Consider the following 24,842-nt stretch of genomic DNA (forward strand, 5'->3'; position numbering starts at 1 on the left):
AGAAAAAATATATTCCTAGAGAGGTTCGTATGCTTGTTATTATTCCTATGTCTACGTTTCAGTATAGTGAAAATACGAATGCATAGATGTTTACTATTTTAGTGAACAAGCAAAGTTTGAAGCATCTCTCCAGCCTCTTATCCCCTTTCTTTTATTTATTTGGAATTTGGACTATTTGCAAAATTGGCCTTGTAAGAAAAATAATACTTACGGTGTTGCAAAATCTGTGGTGTATTATTTGCCTCAGTATATGTATATTGCTTAAGCGGCTTCTGTGGGACCAAGTTTACGTATAATATACCTTACTTAGGATTTGAGTCTTAGCATTATGTGTCTAAATTTAAGATACTGATCTTGTTTTGTGATTAGCGTTAACCAGTACTGTTATGGGAAGCACATGAAAAGACCAAGAGTCCTATATAAAAAAAATATAAAAAAACTTTCCAACTTAGTGCTTGAAAATATTGTATATAATGTTTTTTTTAAACTGACTTCCATTAGAGGAAAGCCAAACAATTTGAATAAAATCGTTATATATAAATTATATGTATGTAGAATAACTGGCCAGGAAAAAATAGTGTAGTATAGGGGGATACCTAGGTCACCCTTGACCCCAGAGTAAAGAGAGGAAACTTCAGAGAATAAAAGAGATGATGGGTGGGAGGCTTGAGAAGAGGTGAGTAAAAGGGGTTTCAAGGGCTTTGGGTATATCAGGGAGTAGAGGAGTAGTATAATTAATTATATATCTGCAAATTGCAGAATCAATAAGAAAACAGTAGATCCAAACTGTAACAGCCAAACTTAAAAACAATCTCACTTATTTGTGGGAAATAAGAAAAATAAGATAGTATGGCAATAATATCCAGTGATCGTAGAGATGAGGATCAGGAGGACCAGTCCATGCTAGGAAGCTTGCCATAAAGAGCAGTGATTACAGAGTAGAAAAAGGTCTACTATGACAATGATAGTTGGAACTGACCACTCTGGAAAAGAACTGGGTGCTGAAAGGGGATAAAGTGACATGTATGGCACCCCTTCATTAATAATAGTGCAAACCACAGTGGAGAGAGGGAAGAAGGGGAGGGAAAGGGAAGAGAGAAAACTGGGGCCATTGATGGTGGGAAATGTGCACTGGTGAAGGCTTTTTCAGGTGCACAGGTAAAGGTACATTGTATGACTGTAATTAACTTTATCTGTGGGAAAAAAAAACAACTATTATGAACAACCTGATAACCATTGTATTTAAATAAAAACTTATAAAAAAAATGAGCCTGTTAAAAGAGGTAGGCCCCAAGTTAGGGTGATGGGTTGGTGGGAACTTGGGACCCTGAAAGTTGATACTGGTTGTGTAACTGGTGTCAGGACTAGAGTGCCTAAAACTCAACTATAAATGGCTTTGTAAATCTGGTTTCTTAATTATTAAAATATTTTAGGTCATTCTTTTTGAAAATAGTTATTAGATATTTCTAACTTACTCATAGCACCTGTGGACTAGGTTAAGATTTACTGTACAAACTCCCTATCATAAATGTCAGACTTCCTTCTAATTTGATTTAAGAGTCATTCATAACCAACCTTTCAGTTAAATACTAAATCTGATAAACTAAATTTAAAATCTGGTTAATAGTTCCCTATTTATAAAATAACATTTGCCAAGATTTTTTTTTAAAGCCTCAATAAAATATTAGGGGTGGGGTTGGATCCTCCTAATCCCACTGGTGATTCTCAACTAATAGTGCCAGTAATTTTTACAAATTACTACATCTTAGCACTACATCTGTAGTTGTGGTACTTGGAATTAAATCCTGGTTTGGGCTATGCTAGAATGTACCTTAACCTCTTCCACTGTCTCCCACTCTCTCAGTTTTAAATATTTTACCGAAGAGTTGATTTTAAGTGGGCGATAAGTAACAGTTTTGTGCTCAAGGATTCAGGTTCTAGATCATCTTTGCATTTCTTAGTAAGGTATTAGTCTACATATGTTAAAGGCTACAGCAGAGACTCTGAGTATCTCAAGTTAAATATTAAAACATTAGAAATTTACTATCAACAAACTTGAGGAATATATTCAAATAATGCAGCTGTATTTACTATCAGTTTTGAATAGTAGTTTTTTTCTATGAACAATTCTGTATTGAATATGAATAATTTTGATGATAGTTTCATTTGTCTATTTCTCTTTAAAACCAGAAATAACTTTAATATTGAAACAACAGTAAGGGATTCATCTTTAAAGGAAAACTGCTTTAGTTACCAGTAGTATTCCTGCAACACCGTGTCGAAAGGTTTTATTACATTTTAAAATTAATAGTCCTTACACTTGACTATCTTGAAAAACTGAAGAGTAACAAAAAGAAGACATATCAAAACAAAATTACTATTATTAGTGAAGATACCTACTATTTTAGCAAGTAATAAAACTAGAGTACTGAATTTTTTTCAGTTTCAGTGAACATATATATTCAGTTTTAGATTTGTAATCAGTTGTGATGATGTTGAAGCCACACATTTTTAATCAAATTAATTTTTCATAAAGGAATCTGATATTGATATATTTTTGTTAAACTTTAATTGATAGCGAGAAGTTTAAATATTTAAGTAGTGGGTATAATTTGCATATGGTTACTAACAGATCTCTTCTAAAACTTTAATCCTTATATTATCTGTTAAAATATTAGCACATTTGAAGATACCTAAGACAAAAATAATTTTTCTTTGAGGATAGTGCTGTTGCTTTGCTGCCCTCTACAGTCATCTAAAATAGTCACTCTAGATTTTAGTCACATCAGGTAATTAAAATACTTGTGCTGTTAGCTTTAAATATCAGGAGTGGATTGAGTTAATACTATTAAGATATGACATATTCCAACATTTGAGCTATAACTGTTCATTAAAATTAAATGACTTCCATATTAGCAGAGGGAAATAAGACCAAGGGAGATAGGAGGCATAGTACCTATAAAGTCCTGAGTAGCTCTATAAACCAACATTGTGATTACTCCTAAATTCATAAACCCAGTAGTAATAATAACTATATGTTTGAATATGTATTTAAAAGTCTTTTGTAACAATATATTGAATAGTATGGTTTAGCCTTAAAAAATAGGTAGAAAAATTAAGGCCTAGAAAAGTAGCTAAAATTTCTACTTTACTCTATACGTAGGTTATATAACAAATTTAAGACTCAGTCTGTACTAATAGATTACAGGTGATTTTTGATATTGTAAACTTTTAAAAGTATTGCTAATTTGCAGACATATCAATTAATGTGTGATTTGGGGATTGTGAGCTTTACATTCAGATACTTTGTTACTTTATTTCTAATGTTTTGAGTCTTTTCATTTATATAGTAATGTCATTTTTAAAATCTTGCTTCTCTCCAGTTCTTGTATATTTGTAGTTTTTCCTCTGCTTATAGCATTGTCTGGCACCTTTTCTATGCTGTTGTATTAAGCAGTGACTGCTGTAACTACAGACATTGTTATTCTATTACTAAAATCAGAGATTAAAGAAAAAGTTTAGCATCTGTTTTTTAGTTTGTTTTTGGGCCACTGCCAGCGATGCTCAGGGGTTATCCCTACCTATGCACTAAAGAATTAATTACTCCTGGTGGTGCTGGAGCAATGGTCCTCAAAACTACGGCCCACGGGCCACATATTGTATTTATTCCCATTTTGTTTCTTCACTTCTAAATAAGATATATGTAGTGTGCATAGAAATTAGTTCATAATTTTTGTTTTTACTATAATCTGGCCCTCCAACAGTCTGAAGGACTGAACTGGCCCCCTGTTTAAAAAGTTTGAGGACCCCTGTCTGGAGGGTGGAGAGGGAAGAACAAGGACCATAAGGAATTGATACCTAGTCAGCCACATGTAAGGCAAACAAGCGCGTACCTGCTGTGCTATTTTCCCAGTTTTAGTTTTTCAGAATTAAATAAAAAAATTTTGCTTTATGTGTTATTTAATTATAATATTTTTGCTGTGGGTTTTGCAGAGTTTCTTTATTCTAATCTAATTTTAAAATACTTTAGCTTAGTTTTTATTTATTTTTTTACTTTTGGTAATTTTTCTTTTTCTAACCTGCTGGGTCTCAGGGTTTACTTCTGGCTCTACTCTCAGAAATAATTCCTGATAGTCTCGGAAGACTGGGATACTTTGCACACGGCGGACTGCGATTGAACTCGGTTGGCCCTGTGCAAGACAAGCATCCTACCTGCTGTTATATTGTATATCATACTGGCCCCTTTATCATAGTGTCTATCCTCTGCCTATTGCACTGGCCCTTTTATCTTAGCTTTATGATGATCATTGATTTTTTTTTTTATAATGAGGTTATATTTTAGAAAATAATGAACAGTTTTTGTGTTTCTAAAATAATCTGATATTGGTGTAATGTAATATTTCAGTATGTCATTGGATTCAGTAGAGAATTATTCATTTCTCTGTAGAAATATATAGATTAAATTGGTTTATAGTTTTATATTCTGAAAATGTTCTTGCCAAGTTTTGATATCCAGGTCAGTGACTCAGACAAATTGAGAAATTTCATGTGTTTTAAAACATCTTTTAAGAATTTAATGTTGTTGCTTTTTTTTTTTTTTTTTTTTTTTAAAGAAGCAGTTTGTTAGAATGCATTGGCTAAGATGTTTGTAGCAGGAGTTTTTATGGGAATGATTGTTTGTTTTCAGGTTATATACAGCTAGTGTCAGAGTGACTCCTTACTCTGTCCTCTTGGATCACTACTTGTAGGGTTTGGGAGACCATGATTGATGCAATGGATCAAATCCTGATTGGCTGCTTGCAAGGCAAGCACCGTGCCAGTGCCAGCTGTACTATCTCTCCAGCTCTTTTTCTTTTTCTTTTTTTTTTCTTGCTTATACATTTAAGCTCAGTGATTTTTTTTTTTCCTGATCATGGCATTATCTCATATAAATGTGCAATCCGGGTGGTTTTTGTTTCCTCCCTGAATCATATATAGAATTATCATCTAGAATCCTGTTTTTTCTTCCTGAAGGAGATCTTTTGTACTTAGTATGATTCTGATTAAATTTTGCCTTTTTTTTTTTTTTTTTGTTGCCTCCCAAGCAGTGCTCATCCTGAGTCCGGGGTCCTCCCTCAGGGATACTCTGCCAACTAGACTGATGATTTTTAAGTGTTAGTTTCTGAGCAGCATCCACTTAGCATCTTGTGCTGGGGGCTGAAAAGGCCCCTTCAGCAGTATTTTATGACTCTAATTTCGCCCTGAAGATGCTTGATGGTTTCCAAGGTTATAGCCAGTGGTGCTTCAAAGGCTTTGTGGTGCCAGGGTAGGAATAAAATTGGGTCTAACTGCTCTGTTATCTTATGGTCCTCTAATTTTATTTTTTCCCTGATATTTCTATATTCTCTTAAAATATATAATGCCTTTATTGATAATTCACCTACCATGCATTTTAAGATTTAAAAATGTACAATTTGGTGTGTAGGTTTTAGTAATTTTATAGTTTTACATCTATCATCCCACTAGACAATAATTGTTAATAGATTTACTTGTTATGTAAATTTAATATAAATTTATAAAACCTGTATGTAGTTTTCATGTCGTTTTTTTACATCCACCACAATTATTTCCATAATATCTGTAGTGTAGGTTTTATCTGAAGTGTACTTTTATATTTTCTCTAAAAATACAACTGTGTGGTAATACTCCATTTGTTGTATTAGTTGAAAGAATAGATTATTTCACTTTGGAGATTCATGAAAATGCTGCCCTCAAAATCTATGTTCAAGTTTTTATGTGGATGTTACTTAATTTGGGCATTTGTCATAGTATTAGGATTCCTGAGTCTGTGGTAACTACAAATTCATTTTCCAAAGTGACTGTACTTTCAAGTAGTAGTGTAGATGGCTTCTCCTTAAAAATGTTTTTTTTTATTTCACTTTTTGATTATATCATTCTATCTGATGTGAGGTGAAACATTATTGTTTAGATTTGTGAATATTTCCTAATGGTGTTGAGCAAATTTTCAAGTGTTTATTGACTATTTACATTTTTTTTCAAGACATAGCCAGAACTATTGCTCAATTTTTAGTTGTATTACTTTCGTTTTTACAGTTAAGCTGTTAGAATTTTATATTCTGAGTTTCTTTCGGTCTTTTTTTACTGTGTTTTTATTTTCAGATGGTGTCTATTTTAGCAAGAACATTTTAAATTCCAGTCAAGCAGCTTTATCTTTTTTATATTTTATCACTTTGCTAGTAGCTCTTTGGGTGTTGAAGTCAATGAATTTTCAGATAAGCTTGTATGACACTTGCATGAAAATGTACTACTGAATTCTATAATTTTTTTAAGTTCTAGCTTTTACTATTTGAGAGGAGGAATAGAGCTTCTTCTGATGGTACTTCACTTGATAGAATTCAGGACCTGTTTCTGATTCTGCTCAGGGTCACCTCTGGTGTTACTTCTGGTACTAGGCTCTGTTGACAGCCTCTTCTTTTTTTTATTTTTTTTTTGGGGGGGGGAGGTGGTTTTCACACCTGCCGGTGATCAGAAGTTACTCCTGGCTCTATGCTCAGAAATCGCTCCTGACAGGCATGAGGGGACCATATGGGATGCCAGGGGATCGAACTTGGTTCTGTCCTGGGTCAGCCACGTGCAAAACAAAAAAGCCCTACTACTGTGCTATAGTTCTGGCCCTAACACTTTCAAGTTTTAAGGCCATTGCTTTATACTTCTGTATGTGCATGACTCGTCAAATATCATTTATCCAGTGTCATCCTGCTATCTAAAAGAGCCCTTTTATTCTCTTCCCCCTCACTTCCTTCAGAATATTGCCATTGTTTTTATTAAGTCTTGGACTTAATTTTATTTAATTAATTGTTTTTTGGGCCACACCTGGTAGCACTCAGGGGTTACTCCTGGCTACGCACTCAGAAATCGCTCCTGGCTTGGGGGACCATATGGGAAGCCTGCGGATCGAACTGCAGTCTGTCCTAGGCTAGCGTGGAAGGCAGATAGGTGCATTACTGCTTGCGCCACCACTCCGGTCCCTTAATTTTATTTTTTGACCATACTCCAGTTACTTATGTTCTACATATAGGTGAAACAATCAGTAATTTTCATTTAATTTCATTTCATCCATTTTGTCCAAAAGACTGATTTTACATTTTTAACATCAAAATATATAATTTAGTGATGTATATGTCATAACTTTTAATCTAGTCAAAGTAGTAAATATTTAGGTTAATTGTATGTTTGCTTTTGTGTGTAATAATAATATGAATAAAATTATGAAAATGTCCAGTTAAAATTTTTATATCCTTTGCATAATGCTGGATCAGATGAATTATACATTGTATTTTATTGTTTGGGGGTCACATCTGGGAGTCATAGGTTTTGTTTGGGGGCCGTGCAAAGACATTGTATTATCCAGGTGTCTCACATATAAAGCAGACCCTCATTTTGTTAAATTACCTTTCCTGTTCTCCATTTTATTCTATTTAGAACTCATTGCCATTTATCATAAAGGTGGTGCCAATTTACATACCCATGTATAGTATGCCAAGTTCTCCCCACCTTTTTTATTTTGAGTGGTGTTCAGGTGATGACTGCACTCAGTAATCACTCTTGGCTGGCTCTGGAAACCATATGGAATATTGAGGATTGAACCTGGATCTGTTCTGCCTGCAAGGCAAACCACCTTACCCACTGTGCAGCCATTTCAGCCCCTAGATTTCCCTTTTTAATATTTCACTGGCAGTACTTATTTTTGTTCTTTCTGATTAATTCCAGATTAACCCATGGGACATAGGCATGTCTTTGGAAAAAGGTTTTGAAATTTTTGCCAATTGTTGAATCTGTTGGGTTCCTTGAGTTTCTTTGTTTGTGAGTTGTGTACATTCTTTATAAACATGGGGCATTTTCCCTCATGTGAGTGGCTTAGAAATCCAGTTTCCAGTTTCTGGTTTGTTCCTTGTTGTTCCTTTTGATGTTCAGGAGATGTTTCTTTTGGTGTGAAAAATTCTTTTCTTGGTATCACATTTTATTTTGGGACTGTACCTGGGGATGCTCAGTGTCTACTCTGACTCAGTCCTCAGGAGTTACCCAAGGCTCTGCTCATGGGGTATTGTGCTGGGATTTGAACTTGGACTTCTGAATTAAAAAAGGACATACCATAGTCTGTTGAGCTATTTTTCTGGTACAGTGTGTATTATTTTGATATATTCCCATTTGTGTTTTTTCTTAGTTTTGTATCCTTTCCTTCCTTGTCGAGTCTCTTCAATGCAAGTCTTCTATGAGTGGCATAATGTACATTGACTTTTATATGATATATTTGTTCTGGAGATAGCTAATTACAGTACCAGTTTTTGTCATCGATCAGATCCAAGAGGTGAGATTAAAATAATTACAATTTTATGTACAGTTAAGGAGAGGAAATTAGTTGTTGGCTAACATTCTTGACTTTTGTAGATATTTTGACCTATTGACTTTCTCATAATTATTAATATTGTAGTCATAGGTTGGTTTTGAATTCAGTTTGTCATTTATTAAAGGCATAGTAATTGTAATTGGAAAGTTATTTAAGGTATTCCTTTTCATTAACTCAGACTTTGAAAATTGCTTTTTGCCCCTTGTGCCATAATGAGTTCTTTTTATATCTTTATGTAAAAGTAAGATCTTTTAATACCATTCTTAGATTCAGTGTATCAGACTCACTTGACTCAGCTTATAGTTTTAATCAACATAGTATACTTATATAGTTGGACAGGGGAAAATTCAGATCAATAAAAGAGCCTGAAGTTGAATATGTGTAAAATACAGTCACAGGTTTTAAAGCCCTTCCCAGTAATGCCGTACAGAATATACTAAATTCTTCCAGGAATTATTTTGATGCATGGTTGTAATGTTGCCAGAGTGAGTACTCATTAGAACTGCACTCAGTTTTTTTATTGGTTAATGATAATGTATGTCCTTTTTGCTCTAGTACATACTGAAATTTCAGACTCCTTAAAGAAAATTAGGATTCTTAATTAACCTGTTGTTTTTGCACATAAGTTTAGGCTTGGTGAGAAAGATGCTTTTATAAATTAATGACAGGAATATTCCCAAAATATTTGTTCCCCATTGCCAACCAAAGACTATTATTGCAAGGATTCTTTTAAGCTACAGCAGGTTTGGTTTACTTTAATTTTTTAACTACATTTTTTATTGTGTATAGTTTTTTTAAATTTACATAAGATCATTGTCTCAGATTTTCCTTACCTGCAGTTAATATCCATTCTTAAAACTTACATTCTGTCTATACTGATATCCAGAAGGAATAAAAGAAACATATGATTATTGATTTTTTTTTAAAACCTATTTCTGTAGTACTGGGAATTGAACCTCAGAGCAAACACACCAATTTTGTAATCTGGCATTGAGCTTTATCCCCAATTGTCTCACAGCATTTCAGGAAATTCTCCTTCCCTCCCCCAGGACAAGGTTGGGTGGGGTGGTGGGTACTGGAAATTTGATTCAGGCAGAGCCTACTTTATGCAGACATACTCTCGAAATTTTAAACTATATCCTTGGCTGGTACTTCTCCATTTAAAAGGACATAGGGTTATCTGCTGTCTATCAGGCTGTCAAATAGCAAACAGTTTTACTTATGCTTAGAACTCACATATCCTAGTTTTAGAGATGTGGGAAAAATGCTTTCTAAAATTGTTTCCTTTGAGATTGGTTTCTATATTGAAAAATTTACCCATGTCCAAAGGATAATCTCAGCAAATAATGCTGCCCTCTTCCTGTATCAGTTTTACAAGTATAAAGTGCAACTGCTTTTTAAGATTTGAATAGAAATCTCTTCAACGAAGTGCACATGTGGGCCAGAGTGATAGCACAAAAGTAGGGCTTTTGCCTTGCATGCTGCTGACCTGGGAAGGACTTGGATTTAATTTTTGGTATCCCATATAGTTTCCTGAACCTGCCAGAATGATTTCTGAGCATAGAGCCAGTAGTAAAACCTGAGTGCTGCTGGGTGTGGCCCAGAAACAAAAAACAAAACAAAAAAAATGTACAGAACCAACAAACATTTTTATCATAAATTGTAAGGAAAATGCATATAGAAATCCCATTAAGTGGGACCAAAGAGATAGAATGGACAGTGTTTACCTTTCAATAGGGCTGTCTTCGGTTTCATCCCTAGCATCCTAGGGCTGAAGTAAGCAAGCCTTGGGTACCACCAGTGTGGGCCCAAACAAAACAATCATTTTAATACCTTACAGCTATTAAAAAGGTAAGAAACAGGAAGTAGATGCCAGAACTATACATAGTGGGTAGTTTGCCTACATGTGTCCAATCGGGTCTGATTCCTGGCATTTTATATGGTCTGGCGAGTTTGCCAGAAGTAGGGGATACCTCAGTAGAGACAGATGTGACCCTCCCAAATAAAAAAGAAACAGGAAGTGTTTAATGTAAAAAAAAAAGATGTAAAAAAGGAAAATTAAGATCAGAGAACTAGTATAGAGTGTTTTGCTTGCCTTTCAGTCCTTGCACCCCCGAGGTTTCCCCTTTATCATGGCCAGGAATGAACAGGGAACCAGGAATAAACAAACCCTATACTAGCCCAAATTTCCACTCTCTCTAAAAAAAGGGATAATGATGATGGAAGCATTTTTTAAAACAACAGTATTTAACATACAGTTGTTGGAATGGTAAATTTCACAAATTGTAAATTGAACAAATCACTGTGGAAAATAACATGGAGATTTCTAAAAAAAAAAAGTAGAAAAAAACCTCCATCACTGTGTGGTCCTGTAATTTAGCAATTTCTGGACCGCTGCAATGTGTAAAGAAGATAATAGTACATATGTACACATAAATACACAGTAGAGTACTAGCTAGAAATGAAATATTGGCACTTCTCAATATGAATAGACCTTTAAGAGGGTCTGTTGTTAATTGAAATGATAGAAAAAGTGATAAATGTATGTGATTCCACTTATGGAATTTAGTGCAAAACAAATGAATAAACAAAACAAAATTTTAGATTGGTGATAACCAGAAGAAAAGGAGTTTAGGGATGGGTGATAAATGATAAAATGTTTCAAAACATGTTGATGGATGAAACAATACTTATGGTTGGTGGTGATGCATCTATAGTACCTTAATAAAATTAATTGTGGGCTTTGGACCATACCTGGTGGTAATCAGGAACTATTCCTGGCTCTGTGCTCATGAGTTAACTGGTTGGGTTTAGAGGAACATAGGTCATGCCTTGGACTGGACCAAGATCAGCAGTGTGCCTTATCTTCTCTACTATCTCTTGGCTTCCATAAGACTTCCCCCCCCCTTTTTTTTTTCAAAGAAAGTAAAACTGCTCCAATAGTTTTAAATTCTGCCCTTTTAAATTGTCTTCTCCCTCCCCCCCCTTGAATTTATAACATAATTAGAATTGGATCTAGAAAGACAATTCTTTTTCTGATTTTGGGGCCACATCCAGCGACAGCGCTGAGTTACTCCTGGCAGGCTTAGGGGATCATATGGGATGCTGGATATCAAACACCAATCTGCTAGGTGCAAGGCAAATACCCTATCCGTTGTGCTATCACTCCAGCTCCTTGAAAGACAATTTCAAACCACTTTCCTCAATTTTAAACCAGATTCTTTTTTTTTTTTTTCTGGTCTGAGTATGCCAAATCACTCTTCTCATCCCAAATTCTGGTTTTAGTATACAAAATTACTTAAGTTATAACAAAATATTAAAAAATATTATAAATTTACTTAACCACCATGATTGAGTTTCAGGCAAAAAAATTCCAACATCAATCATTCCCGTCCACTTCCCTCCACCAGTGTTCCCAGTTTTCCTTTTAGCAACCAACTTGTCTCTATGATAGGCACGAATAAATTTTGCACTATGGTTTACAGTATTATTACTGATAAAAATTTTATGCATAAAACTTTATCACCTTTCAGCACCCTTTCTTGTTTATTTCCCTCCTGACGCTACCTCAATGGCAAGCTTCCTATTGAAGACAAGTTCTTAGATTCATTTCTATTGCACTTGTGAATGTATGTTTCTTACTGTTTCTTTATATTCTTAACTATGTTTTTTAAATCCTATGTATTAAAAGTATTGTTCTTAGTTGGTTTCTCTCCTCACTAACTTTACTTGGCTTGATAATCTCAAGATCTATCCACATAGAAAGAGATTGCATTATTTTATCTATTTTTAAAGGCTGAGTAATATTTCGTTGTATATATACTACATTTTCTTTATCCAGTTATATGTTTTGGGGTTCGTGGGTGATTTCCAGATTTTGACTATTAAATAGTGCTGCAATGAAGATAGGAATGCAAATGTCTTTTCTCCAGTTTTTTGAGTCTGGGTTATATTCCAAGAAGTAGAATTGATTAGGTTAAATGGAAGTTTAATTCCTAGTTTTTTGATGCATGCCCATATTTTCTAGAAAAGCTTGATCAGTCTACATTACTGAGAAAAAAAGAGTGTTCATTTTCTCCCATGTCTATGCCACATTGGTTCTTTTTGATGTGTGCCAGTCTTTGAATTTATTATACATTTTATTACTGAAATAACAGCATAGTAGTATTTAATTGAATAACTATTTGTAATGTGATTAAAATTTAGTTTTGCTGGGAAAAAAAAAGAAAAAATTTAGTTTTAATAGTCGTGTAAGTACCAAATATCGAAGCTTAAAAGGAAAATCAAAAGCAAATTCTTAGTAATTTTTATAAAACACATTTTCCCATGCATTTCATCTCTGTTAGAAATAATACTGACTTAGAAACTTACTATAGTCAAAATTTAAGTCAAAATGAATCATATGTTAAATATAAAAAAAGTAAAACTATAAGAACATCTACAAAATAAATGAACTTGATTCTGGCAATGACACCAAAAACATGACTGATAAAATGAATTCTTATAGTTCAGTAATCAGGATTGAAATTTCTATTTTGATAAGAAATTATCAAGAGAATTAAGCTTTGTAAAGGCTCTAGTAGTTATGCTTCTAGGTTTTGTTTATGTAAATTACTTAGAATTTTTGATGTTTATCATGCTGCAGTTGGGGGTTTCTTCAGGAGGCTTCTTGTCTATTCATTTGATTATTTACCATGGGTCACAATTGCTAAATTGTGATACAGCTGTGTATAGTTTTTCTATAGAAGGTCGTATAGCTTCTTCCAACATGACAGTAGTAATTTTAAATTTTACCACAATAAATGAGAATCTTTGCTGATCCACAGCCTTGTGAGTATTTGGTATTGTGTATGGATTAATTTGCCATCTTTATATTTAATAAGATATACTAAATGACTGTAGCAATAATATCACAGTAGTAGGGCGTTTGCCTTGCACTTGGCCACCCCCCACCCCCCAGTGACCCTGGTTTAATCCCCTACCTCCCTTATGGGCCCCCAGAGCCTGTTAGGATCAACTTCTCAGTGAAGAGCCAGGAGTAACCCCTGAGCACTGCCAGGTGTGAACCAAAAACCAAAAAAAAAAAGAAAAAGTTTAAAGTTAAAGATCCCTTAAGAAAATTAGTTTGTGTATTTTGAATCACAGTTCCTAGATAAACATGTTGAAAACATATTTTCCTATCTTTTAATTCTCTTGATAATTTCTTACCAGAATAGAAATTACAATCTTGATTATTAAACTATGAGAATTTATTTTATCAGTTATTTTTTGGTGTTGTGACTTAATCATTGCCATATGCAAGTTCATTTCTTTTGTAGGAGTTTTTATAGTTTTACTTTTCTATGTTTAATTTGTGATTCATGTTGCTTAAATCTTTGAAGGGTCTGAGGAAGTTCATATTTTGGCATGTGACTTTCTGATTGTTTCAACACCATTTGTTAAAATGCCTCATTCACTTCATTGTTTTGCCTTTGTTCCAGATCAGTTGACTATAGTTGATTCTTTTCCAGTGCTCTTTATTTTGTTTCATCAGTCTATTTTGCTAGTCTTTTACGCTCTTCATTGCTATGGTTTTATTTTAACTCCTAAAGTTATATAGTATTCATGTCTTTGGATTTTGTTCTTCAGTATTTGTTGGGTATTCTGTATCTTTTGTTTTTACATATGGATTTTAGGATTAGCTTGTTGATGCTAATGTTGTTTTAACTGGAACTGTGTAGAACTTACAGATCAAATTGAGAAGAACTGTTATATTGACAGTGTTGTGCATTTGTATCAATGGGCAATGGATATTTCTACAATAACTTTTAGTTTGATTTCTGTAATTAATTTTGTTACATATTTATGTTTCTTTTTAGAAGTACGAAAATAAAGTTACTGCTTTTAACTTTAAATTATATTCATTGTTAGCATGAAGGAAACCACTTGTATCTTGTATGATATAAACATAATTGCTAAAATTATTCTGGTATAAACTGCAGTATATATTATACATATCATAACATATAATATCATACTTATGTAACCTTGCTGTAATTTCTCAGTTTTTTTTGTCTATTCATCTTAGTTTTCTATAGCCATGTAATCTATAAGCAAAGATGTGCTATATTGAAATACTTTACATTACGCCTTATAGAAGAATCCTTTGTCAAATCTTTGCCGGCCAAGTTTACTTCTTTTTTTCTTTTTCTTTTTGGCTTGCATAACTATTAATGAAGTATCATTTAAATAAGTTGAGTGCTTAATAGTAAAGTTTAATTTTATGTAGTATGTAGTTTATCTCTAATTGAATATAGTCAAACTTGAATATTTTTTTTTCCTTATTGGGCCCTTTAAAAAAATAACAATACTGAGGTTCTTTGCTTCAGAGCCTTTTAAAAGGTTTTAGTCAGACATTCAGCTAAGACTGGGGTGACTGACTTCTGAAAGCTTTACTCTGGATGGAGCTCTTATTTTCCAGTCTTACTTGATCTCTTCTAGGACTTCCCACTGCTACACAGATTACAGAGTAATCGCTTTTCATTTTTCTTTTATTCTTTTTTTTTGTGGGGGGGGAGACCACTCCTGATGACACTCAGGGGTTACTCCTGACTATGTACTCAGAAATCGCTCCTGGCTTGGGGGATCCAACCGAGGTCTATCCTAGGTCAGTGTGTGCAAGGCAAACACTCTACCACTTGTGCCACTGCTCCAGCCCCTATTTGCTTTTTTTGAGAGTCCAACTATTTTTGATCTTTTAATATAGTCCTAGGAACTAGATCTTTTTATTCCTTACTGCATTGTGTGTGTATGTGTTGGTGTGTGTGTTCAGTCTTTGCTGTTGGTGTGTGTGTGTGAAGACACATACATAAGTGAATGTGTAGCTGCAGAAGGGAAAAAAGTAGGGATGGGGTAGTAAACAGGAAAAGGTAAAACGGTTATATGTTAGCATTAACTTTTGAATGTTAAGAGCTATTCTTTTTCTTGTTCTTTCACAGGTGCCTTAGCTGGACCAATTGTTGTGGAGCCACATGTCACAGCAGTATGGGGAAAGAATGTTTCATTGAAGTGTTTAATTGAACTAAATGAAACTATAACACAAATTTCATGGGAAAAAATACATGGCAAAAGTTCACAGACTGTTGCAGTTCATCATCCTCAGTATGGGTTTTCTGTTCAAGGAGAATATCAGGGAAGAGTTTTGTTTAAAAACTATTCACTTAATGATGCAACCATTACTCTGCATAACATCGGATTCTCTGATTCTGGAAAATATGTATGCAAAGCTGTTACGTTCCCACTTGGAAATGCTCAGTCCTCTACAATTGTAACTGTATTAGGTATGTATGCTTCGATTGCATACGTTTTTTGAATTGTGCTTTGGTATGATGAGGGAATATTAGACATTTTCTCAAGTATTTAAAATTATTGACATTATGCATAAATTTAGCTTATCAAGTATTTGAAAAACCTGTTTCAAAATTCTTTATGCTATTTAAACACAATTTTGTATTTATTTAACATTATGTATGATGCTGTGTTTTTAGTTGTTTTGTTTATAATGAAACTTAAATTGCTTTACTAACATCAAGAAAGCCACTACTCCCTGACTCATTGTATATCTCAAATTCAACTCTGAAGGATTCTGTTGATCACAATTGTTTGAATTAAAAAAAAAAAAAAGCCACTTGTGCACCTCAGAAATAGTACAGTGGATAAGGTCTTGCATGCTTCTATCTAGGTTTGATCTCTGGTCCAGGTCCCATAGTCCTCGCCAGGAATAATAACAGTGGTCCTCAAACTATGGCCCGTTTGTATTTGTATCTGTTTTGTTTCTTCATTGCAAAATCAGATGTATGCAGTGTGCATAAGAATTTGTTCATAAGTTTTGTTTTTACTAGAGTCAGACCCTCCAATGGTCTGAGGGACAGTGAACTGGACCCCCTGTTTAAAAAGTTTGAGGACCCCTGCCTGAGCATATAAGGCTAGTAATAAGCCATGAGCATTAAAGTCCAGAGTGACTGTGTCCTCTAAACAGACAAAGAAAGCCACTTAAATGGAAAGTAAACCATTTTTTAAATCCTGGTAAATATTTTGGAAATAATAGAATTAAGACTTAAGGAAATACAACAAAGTCAGCTCCACTCACAGTTGGATTCTTTTTTTTAATGGACAAGGGCATTTTGCTCTGAATCTACTTAGGTTATATCAGAGACTTTGTCACTTTAGTTGAGATAGTTTACTCTTTCTTTAACTTTTCTCTCAGCTGTTCCTTCTAAGACTTATTATTTATTACTTGAGGTCAATGTCTGCTTCCACTAAACTAGACAGGTACATAGTACACTGATAGGCTCATAGTTTTAATGACTCCAAAGTGCATAAAAGCAGTTTTGTATTTATTTGTTACTATTTTTTTGTTTCTAGTTTTTTATGTGAAAGTATGATTGAAAAATAGAAATAAAAATTAAATATTTGAGGATCTTGAGTTTAAGATGGACCCGAAATTGTGGAGAAATAAAACATTTCAAAAATTTAAACTTTAGATAAATGTTTTATTTGCAGGCCATTGCTTAAATATCTGAAAAATCACATGGCTTCATCTTAAAATGTTCACAATGGACTGGTGCAATAGCACATTTTTGTTACACAGGTCCAACCAAAGTACAATGTCTGGCATACATATGCCTGAGTATATTACTCAGGGTATTACTCCAGCCTATTGGAGTAATTTCTGAGCACAGAGCTAAAAAGTAACTTCTGAGCACCATGTGGTGTTACTTTCCAAAAAAAAAAAAAAAAAAAAAAAAAACAAAGAAAATGTTCTAGGAACTTACTGCAATGAATATAATTAGAGAGCTTGTATGTAGAAGAAAACTCGGGGCAATAAACTTCTTTTTTTACCTTTAAGATTTAATAAAACTGTTTAGTTTAAAGAGAAGTTGAATAAGATGCTGTATATTTTCATGGTAATTGACCATGAGGTAGAGTAATAGTTCTTAGTATATAAATACTTCTCCATCAAAGTGTATAAAATGATGAATTTTGGTATATTTAAAATTTAAAAGTTCTTATTTCAAAACACCAGGGAAAATAGCCAGTTACTACGAAAGGACTCATCTCTCAATTACAGGGGGGATAAATGGCTTTATAGCATTTTATAAGATTCCAAATGAATCATAAATATAAAAATTCTTTAACTTCATATTTTAACCTCTTATTAAAGTCATAACAATAATCCCACAATCTGACTACATATATCTGGTAATCAGATGTCTGCTCAGCATCAACTAATGAATACCTGGACCAATCATATCTCTAAAATTTGGAGAAAATTAGTAGTAGAAAGCTTTTTCATTTTTTTTTCCCTTCCCGCTTTTTCGATTTTGGTAAAGTTGAATATAAACATAAAAGTAGCTTTATAATAAACAAAATAAGTTTGAGAAATTTTTATAGGTATATCAATCAAACATGAATGAAAATATTATTGATAAAATTGTTTATAACAAGCAGGAAGAAACACTAACAAGCAGGAAATAACACAAATGTTGAAGAGTAAATTTATTTAAAAAAAAAAGCCTTACACCTTTCTTTGGAGAGTGATGTACCCTCAGATATGTTTAAGGCTTACTCCTGACTAGCTCTGTGCTCAGGGATCACTTCTGGTAGAGGTTGAGCTGGTTGACTGCATTCAAGACCCATGCCAGATACTATTTCAAAATAATGATTTATACAGTTGCCTAAAAATATAAATGATCTGAAAATAAAAGTCTTATCGAAGGGCAAATCATAAGGAGACTGGGTAATTTTTTTTTTTTATAAATCAAGCACCAGTTGTATTTAAAAAAGCAGTTGGAAACTTGGGAAATGAAAGCCGTATGTAATAAAACCTTAATATAAAGAACAAATTAAGTTTGATTGACAGTAATTCTTGAGTTGAGCACTGAGGAATTTAAACAAGCATTAAAAATTTGGTGACTGCCTCGATAGATGTTGTTCATGTGGAGGATGGAATTAAGACTTCTGAATGCCAGCTATTTTTGCAAATATTTATTTTGCAAATAACTCATCTTTTTCTATTAAAAAGACCTCTTAGCCTCTTTGTAATGATCATATGGAATCTTGACTTATTTATCCTAGCTCATAATTTTCTATTAAATAGAAAGAAATGGTATATAGATTTAACATACTTTCATGCGTAAAATTATAAAATATGGCCAGGTAGAGTTTGGAAGAATATAAATATGTTCTTAAATGAAAATTTAACTAACAGTATAATTCTTGAAACTTTTAACAGTTGAACCCACTGTGAGCCTGGTAAAAGGGTCAGATTCTTTAATTGATGGAGGAAACGAAACCGTAGCAGCCATTTGTATAGCAGCCACTGGAAAACCAGTTGCAAGTATTGACTGGGAAGGCGATCTTGGGGAAATGGAATCAACTACAACTTCTTTTCCAAACGAAACAGCAACTATTGTTAGTCGGTACAAACTGTTTCCAACTAGATTTGCTAGAGGAAGACGAATTACCTGTGTTGTAAGACATCCAGCTTTGGAAAAGGACATCCGATATTCTTTCATGTTGGATATACAGTGTAAGTAAATGACATTAATGCCTTTTAAAGTTGTTAGTTATGCATTTTAATTTTCTTCCTTTGTTGTTGTTTTTTTCTTTATCACATTCTCTAGTTTGCATAGTGCTTAGCTTTTCCTGCAGCTAGTTCTTTTTCTCTTTTTTTTAAAATTTTGTTCTTAATTTTAAAGTCATGGAAATTTCATTTAAGGCTGCTTTTTAACTAAAACTGTTTAACTTTATTCTTTCTGAGCTATATCCATTTTTTGTTTTGTTTTGTTTTTTTGTTTTTGTTTTTGGGCCACACCCGTTTGATGCTCAGGGGTTACTCCTGGCTAAGCGCTCAGAAATTGCCCCTGGCTGGGGGGGGAACATATGGGACACTGGGGGATCCAACCGAGGTTCTTCCTTGGCTAGCGCTTGCAAGGCAGACACCTTACCTCTCGCGCCACCTCTCCGGCCCCTATTTAGCTTTATTCTTTTTTCTGAACTTTGAAAATAGTTTTTAGATATCATCTAGTTTGGGAAAATATTATCTCAAAATGTGTGACACTTAAGCAAACAGTTCCTTTCCAGATATCGAGATAATTTTTCCATTATTTAGTTTAATATGTTTAATGATTTAGTAGTTTTAATGCTTTGGGCTTATATATAAATCTTTTTACCTCCTTTGGTTTATATATATGCTTACATATTTTATTTTGAAAGTATTTTTTCAATGTTATTTCTACTTTTAATTGTACTGATCACATTATAAGATCACATGTGTAAAACAGTATCTTAATGCTATCAGTGGGATTATAGCTATTCTAAGTAAGATTGTCAACTGATAATTCTTACAGTATGTTGTTTTAAAGGATACCTCCAGTGCTTTAGTCTCACATGTGCATATGTCTGTACTACTTTGTTTTTTATCAAGTTTTTCAGTTTTTGATGCTTACTTTCTATATAAAATTTTAAAATTGAGGCGTGAGAAACAGTAATGATGCAAATAAATTATAGTGATAATGAAAATAAAGCCGAGTGAAGATAAAATTAGGAGAAATGTTTAGGTCCTATTTTTTTTATTTCACTGAAAGGTAGATTATCAATAATGTTTTGAATGTTATATCCTAATTTTCATTCTTACTTGAGATGCATGAAATTTTAAATTGCCTATATTTGTTACGCTTGATGTATTGGTTTCTAAAACTAATTCTGAGGGCCTTTTTAAATATTGATTGTATTAGACTTGAGACATGTTAGATATTAGACATATGCAAATGTCTTCACTTCTTTTGAGAATCCAACTAAAATTTTCTTTTTCCTTTCTTGTTTCTTGTTTTCTAACCCCCTTTTTTTAAATTTCAGATCCTAATTGTAAGTGCCATATTATTTTTGTCATGATAATGACTGAATGTTCTTTAGTTTGTATTGATGTCTTTAAATGTAATCCTAAATGTATAAAAAATACCTCTCCTAAACCATTATCATTATGGATTAGTTTTATTTACTTTTGCATATTCTTGAGTACTCATAGGATTTTCTTTTTACATTCTGATTTAAATACCATGTAAACAAGGATAATTGAGATAGTATAGTGGGTAAGGCATTGCATGTCGCTGACCTTGGTTGAAACCATGATAACACATATGGTTCCACCAGAAGTGATCCTGAGCAAAAATTCTAGGAGTAAATACTGGGTACAGCAAAATGTGGCCCAACACCTCTCTTTAGTCCCTCAAAAAGGGGGAAAATGCGAACGAAATATAAAGTCCTATACCAAAATTTATGTCTCAAAATTTGACATTAATTTCTGGAGGTATGTTAATGACCTGTCGTCTCTTAAAAAATGGCAAAACAGGTGCATATGTTCTTTCAGTAATATATTTTTTTAATTTACAGTTGTAGAAAAGTTTATTTTGGATCTGGAGAGATCGTACAGGGTTTTAGGTACAGCTGACCTTGTTCAATCTCTTGTAGCACTTTATAGTTCCTGAGGATCATCAGAAGTGATCCTTGAACTCTAAAGCCAAGGTAAACACCTCTCCCCCTCTCTGCGACTCTCTCTCTCTCTCTCTCTCTCTCTCTCTCTCTCTCTCTCTCTCTCTCTCTCTCTCTCTCTCTCTCTCCCCCTCTCCCCCCCAACGGTAAGCACCGACACACACACACACACACACACACCCCAACACACACACACACACCAAACGCACACACACACACACACACACACACACACACAAAACTCCAAAATGGTTATTTTTATTAGCTACACAAGGAGTGAACTTTTCTTTTTAAAAATATACGAGGATAATTTTTTAAGTAAAAGTTAACTTCCCACTGTTTTGCAAACCTTCCTGATCTGCTAAAGATTGAGCAGTTCTCTCTGACTTCTCCTGTAATATTTTACTTCTCTTGTTTATTAAGTAGCTTAGAGAAAAATGGAGATACTCCTAAGCCAAGTGTGAATCACATTTCCTTAGAGAATCCTTTAATGACCAATCCTCAATTTAAATTAGACTCTTGCTTTTATATTCTTTATTAGCATGTGGCAAACTTGAACTTTTAAATGTCATCTTCCCTATTACTATTAAAGTGTAACATTTTAGTAATTACATATTTAACTAATTGTAAAAGTTATCTTAAATTATATTGCACATATGTTAAGATACATTTAAATTCATTAAATGGATTAAAGTCCAAGTTGTGAAATAGTTTTCAGAAAGTTTATTTTAATTATAATTACAGACTTAGATGTTTGTATTATCTCTTAATGCATTATAATATTAATTATACTTTTATTATAATATTTTTAATTTGCCTCTTAGAGGATATTTTGTTATTTTAATAATGTCTGTTTAATGGGGTTAAACAAATGGCTATAACATTAATTTAACACTAACCATTTGAATTATATAATTTAGTGATAATATATAGTCAGATAGTTTTACAACGATTTATCTTCAGAAACCATAACTCTTTTTATCTTGTAAAACTGTAGATATATGTCCACTAAATAATATTGTCCTTTTGTGTGCCTCAGCTCTTGACCTTATTTCTGTCTATATGGATTTGAACGATTCGTATGCTTTTTTTTTGCCACATTATGACCGGCTCATTTAAGTTAGCATAATGTACTAAAAGTTTATTCATGTTACTACATGGTTTAGGCACTTCTTTTTAGACTAAATGATATTTCATTGTGTAATAGCATCACAGTTTATCTCTTTAAACATATTTGAACATTTGGATTTGGTTTGTCTCATATGTGTATAGTAATTTGTGTGCATATATGTGTGTATGCATTATATATGTTTGTATATATTAAATATTTTTGTATGTTATAATACATTTGCTTTTTGGGCCCTACTTGACAGTGCTCAGGGGTTACTCCAGTTATTCCTGGCAGTGCTCTTGGGACCATATGAGATACTAGGGTTTGAAGTCTGGGTTGGCCGTATACAAAACAAAGTCCTTACCCTCTGTGCTATTGCTTCAGCTCTACAAATATTTATTGAAACTATTCTCAGGTTTAATTGAAAATTGACACATCATTTATAGTACGTTCACTTAGAAAACATATTGAATATTTCTATATATTGAAATGTCACAGTTTAATGTCTAGTGATTCCTATCTTATAGTTAGAAAAAACTTTTTGTGATGACAGATTTTAAAATTGGTCTTAGCAATTTTCAAATATACGCTATATAGTATTATTGATTGTATTTATCATGCTACCATTATTTTGCCATATCAAAGTATACATTTTATCTTGAACCCATTTTGCTGAGGACTATTTCATCCTTGGACAACCATTTTTTTCTATCAATGAACCTTGATTTTTATTTGTTCATATTTATTGTTCCCTTATAATGAGAAACCATATGGTATCCATTATCTCGTATTGGACACATAATGGTTTACCTAACTTATATTTTAGATATACTATATCATATATCTGTACTTTGACATATACCATGTCATATATGATGTACCATTTTATATATGTCTATTATATCGGTACATTTGTTTGTACAATGTAGCTGGAAGTAGGAACTCCTAGAATATAAAGTAATTGTTTTTTCTTTGAAACTACTTTGTTTTTTCGAGACACCGGTTCAGTTTGCTTTCCCTGTCAAAAGGTAATACAAAGAAACTTTTTTCCAGATCTATGCCAGTATTGGTTTGTTACTAGCTGCAGTATTTGTTTGATACTAACCATTCTAATAGGCAGAAAGTAACATCTCATTTCAGATTAAATATTTTAATACTGTATATAGTGACTTGGTAGTTAAGTGACAAGTCTTATCAAGTCAAATACCATTAGGTATAATTGTATTTTTTGTGTATGCTTTTGGTTATCATAGGTTAATATTTTTACATTCAGTAAGCATGGTAACTAGAACTTTTTGTGTGAACTAGTCTTGTAATTGTCATTTTCCATTACTCATTTTCTTTTTTATCAACTAATAGATTTTGAATGTTGTCTTTCATTATACATATGTATGTTAAAAGGAGGAAAAATATTCTGGTTTAAGTGCTGTTCCATAACTATATCTTGCTTTGTTAACAAAAGATAATCTGTTCTGCCATTTATTATTTTTTCAGATGCTCCTGAAGTTTCAGTAACAGGCTATGATGGAAATTGGTTCGTAGGAAGAAAAGGTGTTAACCTTAAGTGCAATGCTGATGCAAATCCACCACCCTTCAAATCTGTGTGGAGCAGGTAATAATGTTATGTGTACATTTACAAAGAAATTGTTTTTCTTCTCTCACTTTCTTGTCTTTTCTCCTTTTTTCTTTTTAGTCGTTGTGTTTTGCAATATTGTTACTGAAGTGGTATCATGCATATCACTGGAATTCCTTTCATTTCATTACCTATTTCTTATAAGAATTATCTTTTCCAACTATTATTACCATAGTGGTTCTTTCTCTCTCTTCACTGAATTTTCCACACTCTAGTGACTCCACTGCCATAATCCAACCCCAGGTAAACAGGGATGCAACAAATATTAAGATAAACAAGATAGTCTTCAGGGAAAAAAGCAGGGGTTCAGTGGGATTTTAGTCTTGAGGACTGAGAGCCACTTCCCAACTGACAAAATAAATTTTTTTTGATTATAGGGCCACACTTGGTGACACTTAGGGGTTACTCCTAGCTATGCCCTCGGAAATTGTTCCTGGCTTAGTGACCATTTGGGACACTGGGGATCGAACCGAGGTCCATCCTAGATCAGCCATGTACAAGGCAAATGGCCCACAGCTGCGCTGTGGCTCTGGCCCCAAGAAATTATTTTAAAATAAAAAGTACTCTGAATTGTGAATCTTATAAAAACATAAAATTGTTTTTATCATTACAATGCATTATTATATTAATAACTAAAGATAAATTAGGAATAAGTATTCTCCTAGCTCATTCCTTCCTTGCATTCTTAACTTAATAAATTTTTTAGTTAATGACTTCTTTAAAAATTTAAGTATTTCTTGGTTCTGGAGTGGTGGCACAAGCGATAGGGCATTAGTCTTGCACGCGCTGCTGACCTAGGACAGACTGGGATTCAATCCCCCGGCGTCCCATATGGTCCCCCAAACCAAGAGTGATTTCTGAGCACGTAGCCAGGAGTAACCCATGAGCATCACTAGGGTTATCAAACAAACAAAAATTTAAGTATTTCTTTCTGGTATTTATAACCATAGTTCTTAAACTGCTATTTCTTGATGAATTTTTAACACCATATTTAGTATATAATTTTATATCAACCTTTTTTACATACAGACATGCCATGTAAATATTCTCCCCCTTAATAGTACCAATGAATCCAGTGAATTTAGTTCTTTTTAAGGAAGCTCTAATTACTGTTTTTGTTTCTATGATAGGTAAATAATATTTAACAAGAACATACTTTC

At 33.2% G+C, this 24,842-nt stretch overlaps 1 protein-coding gene across 1 annotated transcript in view; it reads left to right on the forward strand.

Annotated features, from left to right (window-relative positions):
• Window positions 1–24,842, forward strand: part of NECTIN3 (nectin cell adhesion molecule 3) — a 97,038-nt gene that overhangs the window by 9,697 nt on the left and 62,499 nt on the right. Inside the window, exons 5-7 of the mRNA XM_049785607.1 lie at window positions 15,385–15,726; window positions 18,681–18,977; window positions 23,544–23,661. Of these exons, the coding sequence (XP_049641564.1) occupies window positions 15,385–15,726; window positions 18,681–18,977; window positions 23,544–23,661 (757 nt within the window). The remainder of the gene's footprint in view (window positions 1–15,384; window positions 15,727–18,680; window positions 18,978–23,543; window positions 23,662–24,842) is intronic.

The sequence above is a fragment of the Suncus etruscus genome, chromosome 13 (genome assembly GCF_024139225.1).
Source record: "Suncus etruscus isolate mSunEtr1 chromosome 13, mSunEtr1.pri.cur, whole genome shotgun sequence".
In the NCBI taxonomy this organism is placed as follows: Eukaryota; Metazoa; Chordata; class Mammalia; order Eulipotyphla; family Soricidae; genus Suncus; species Suncus etruscus.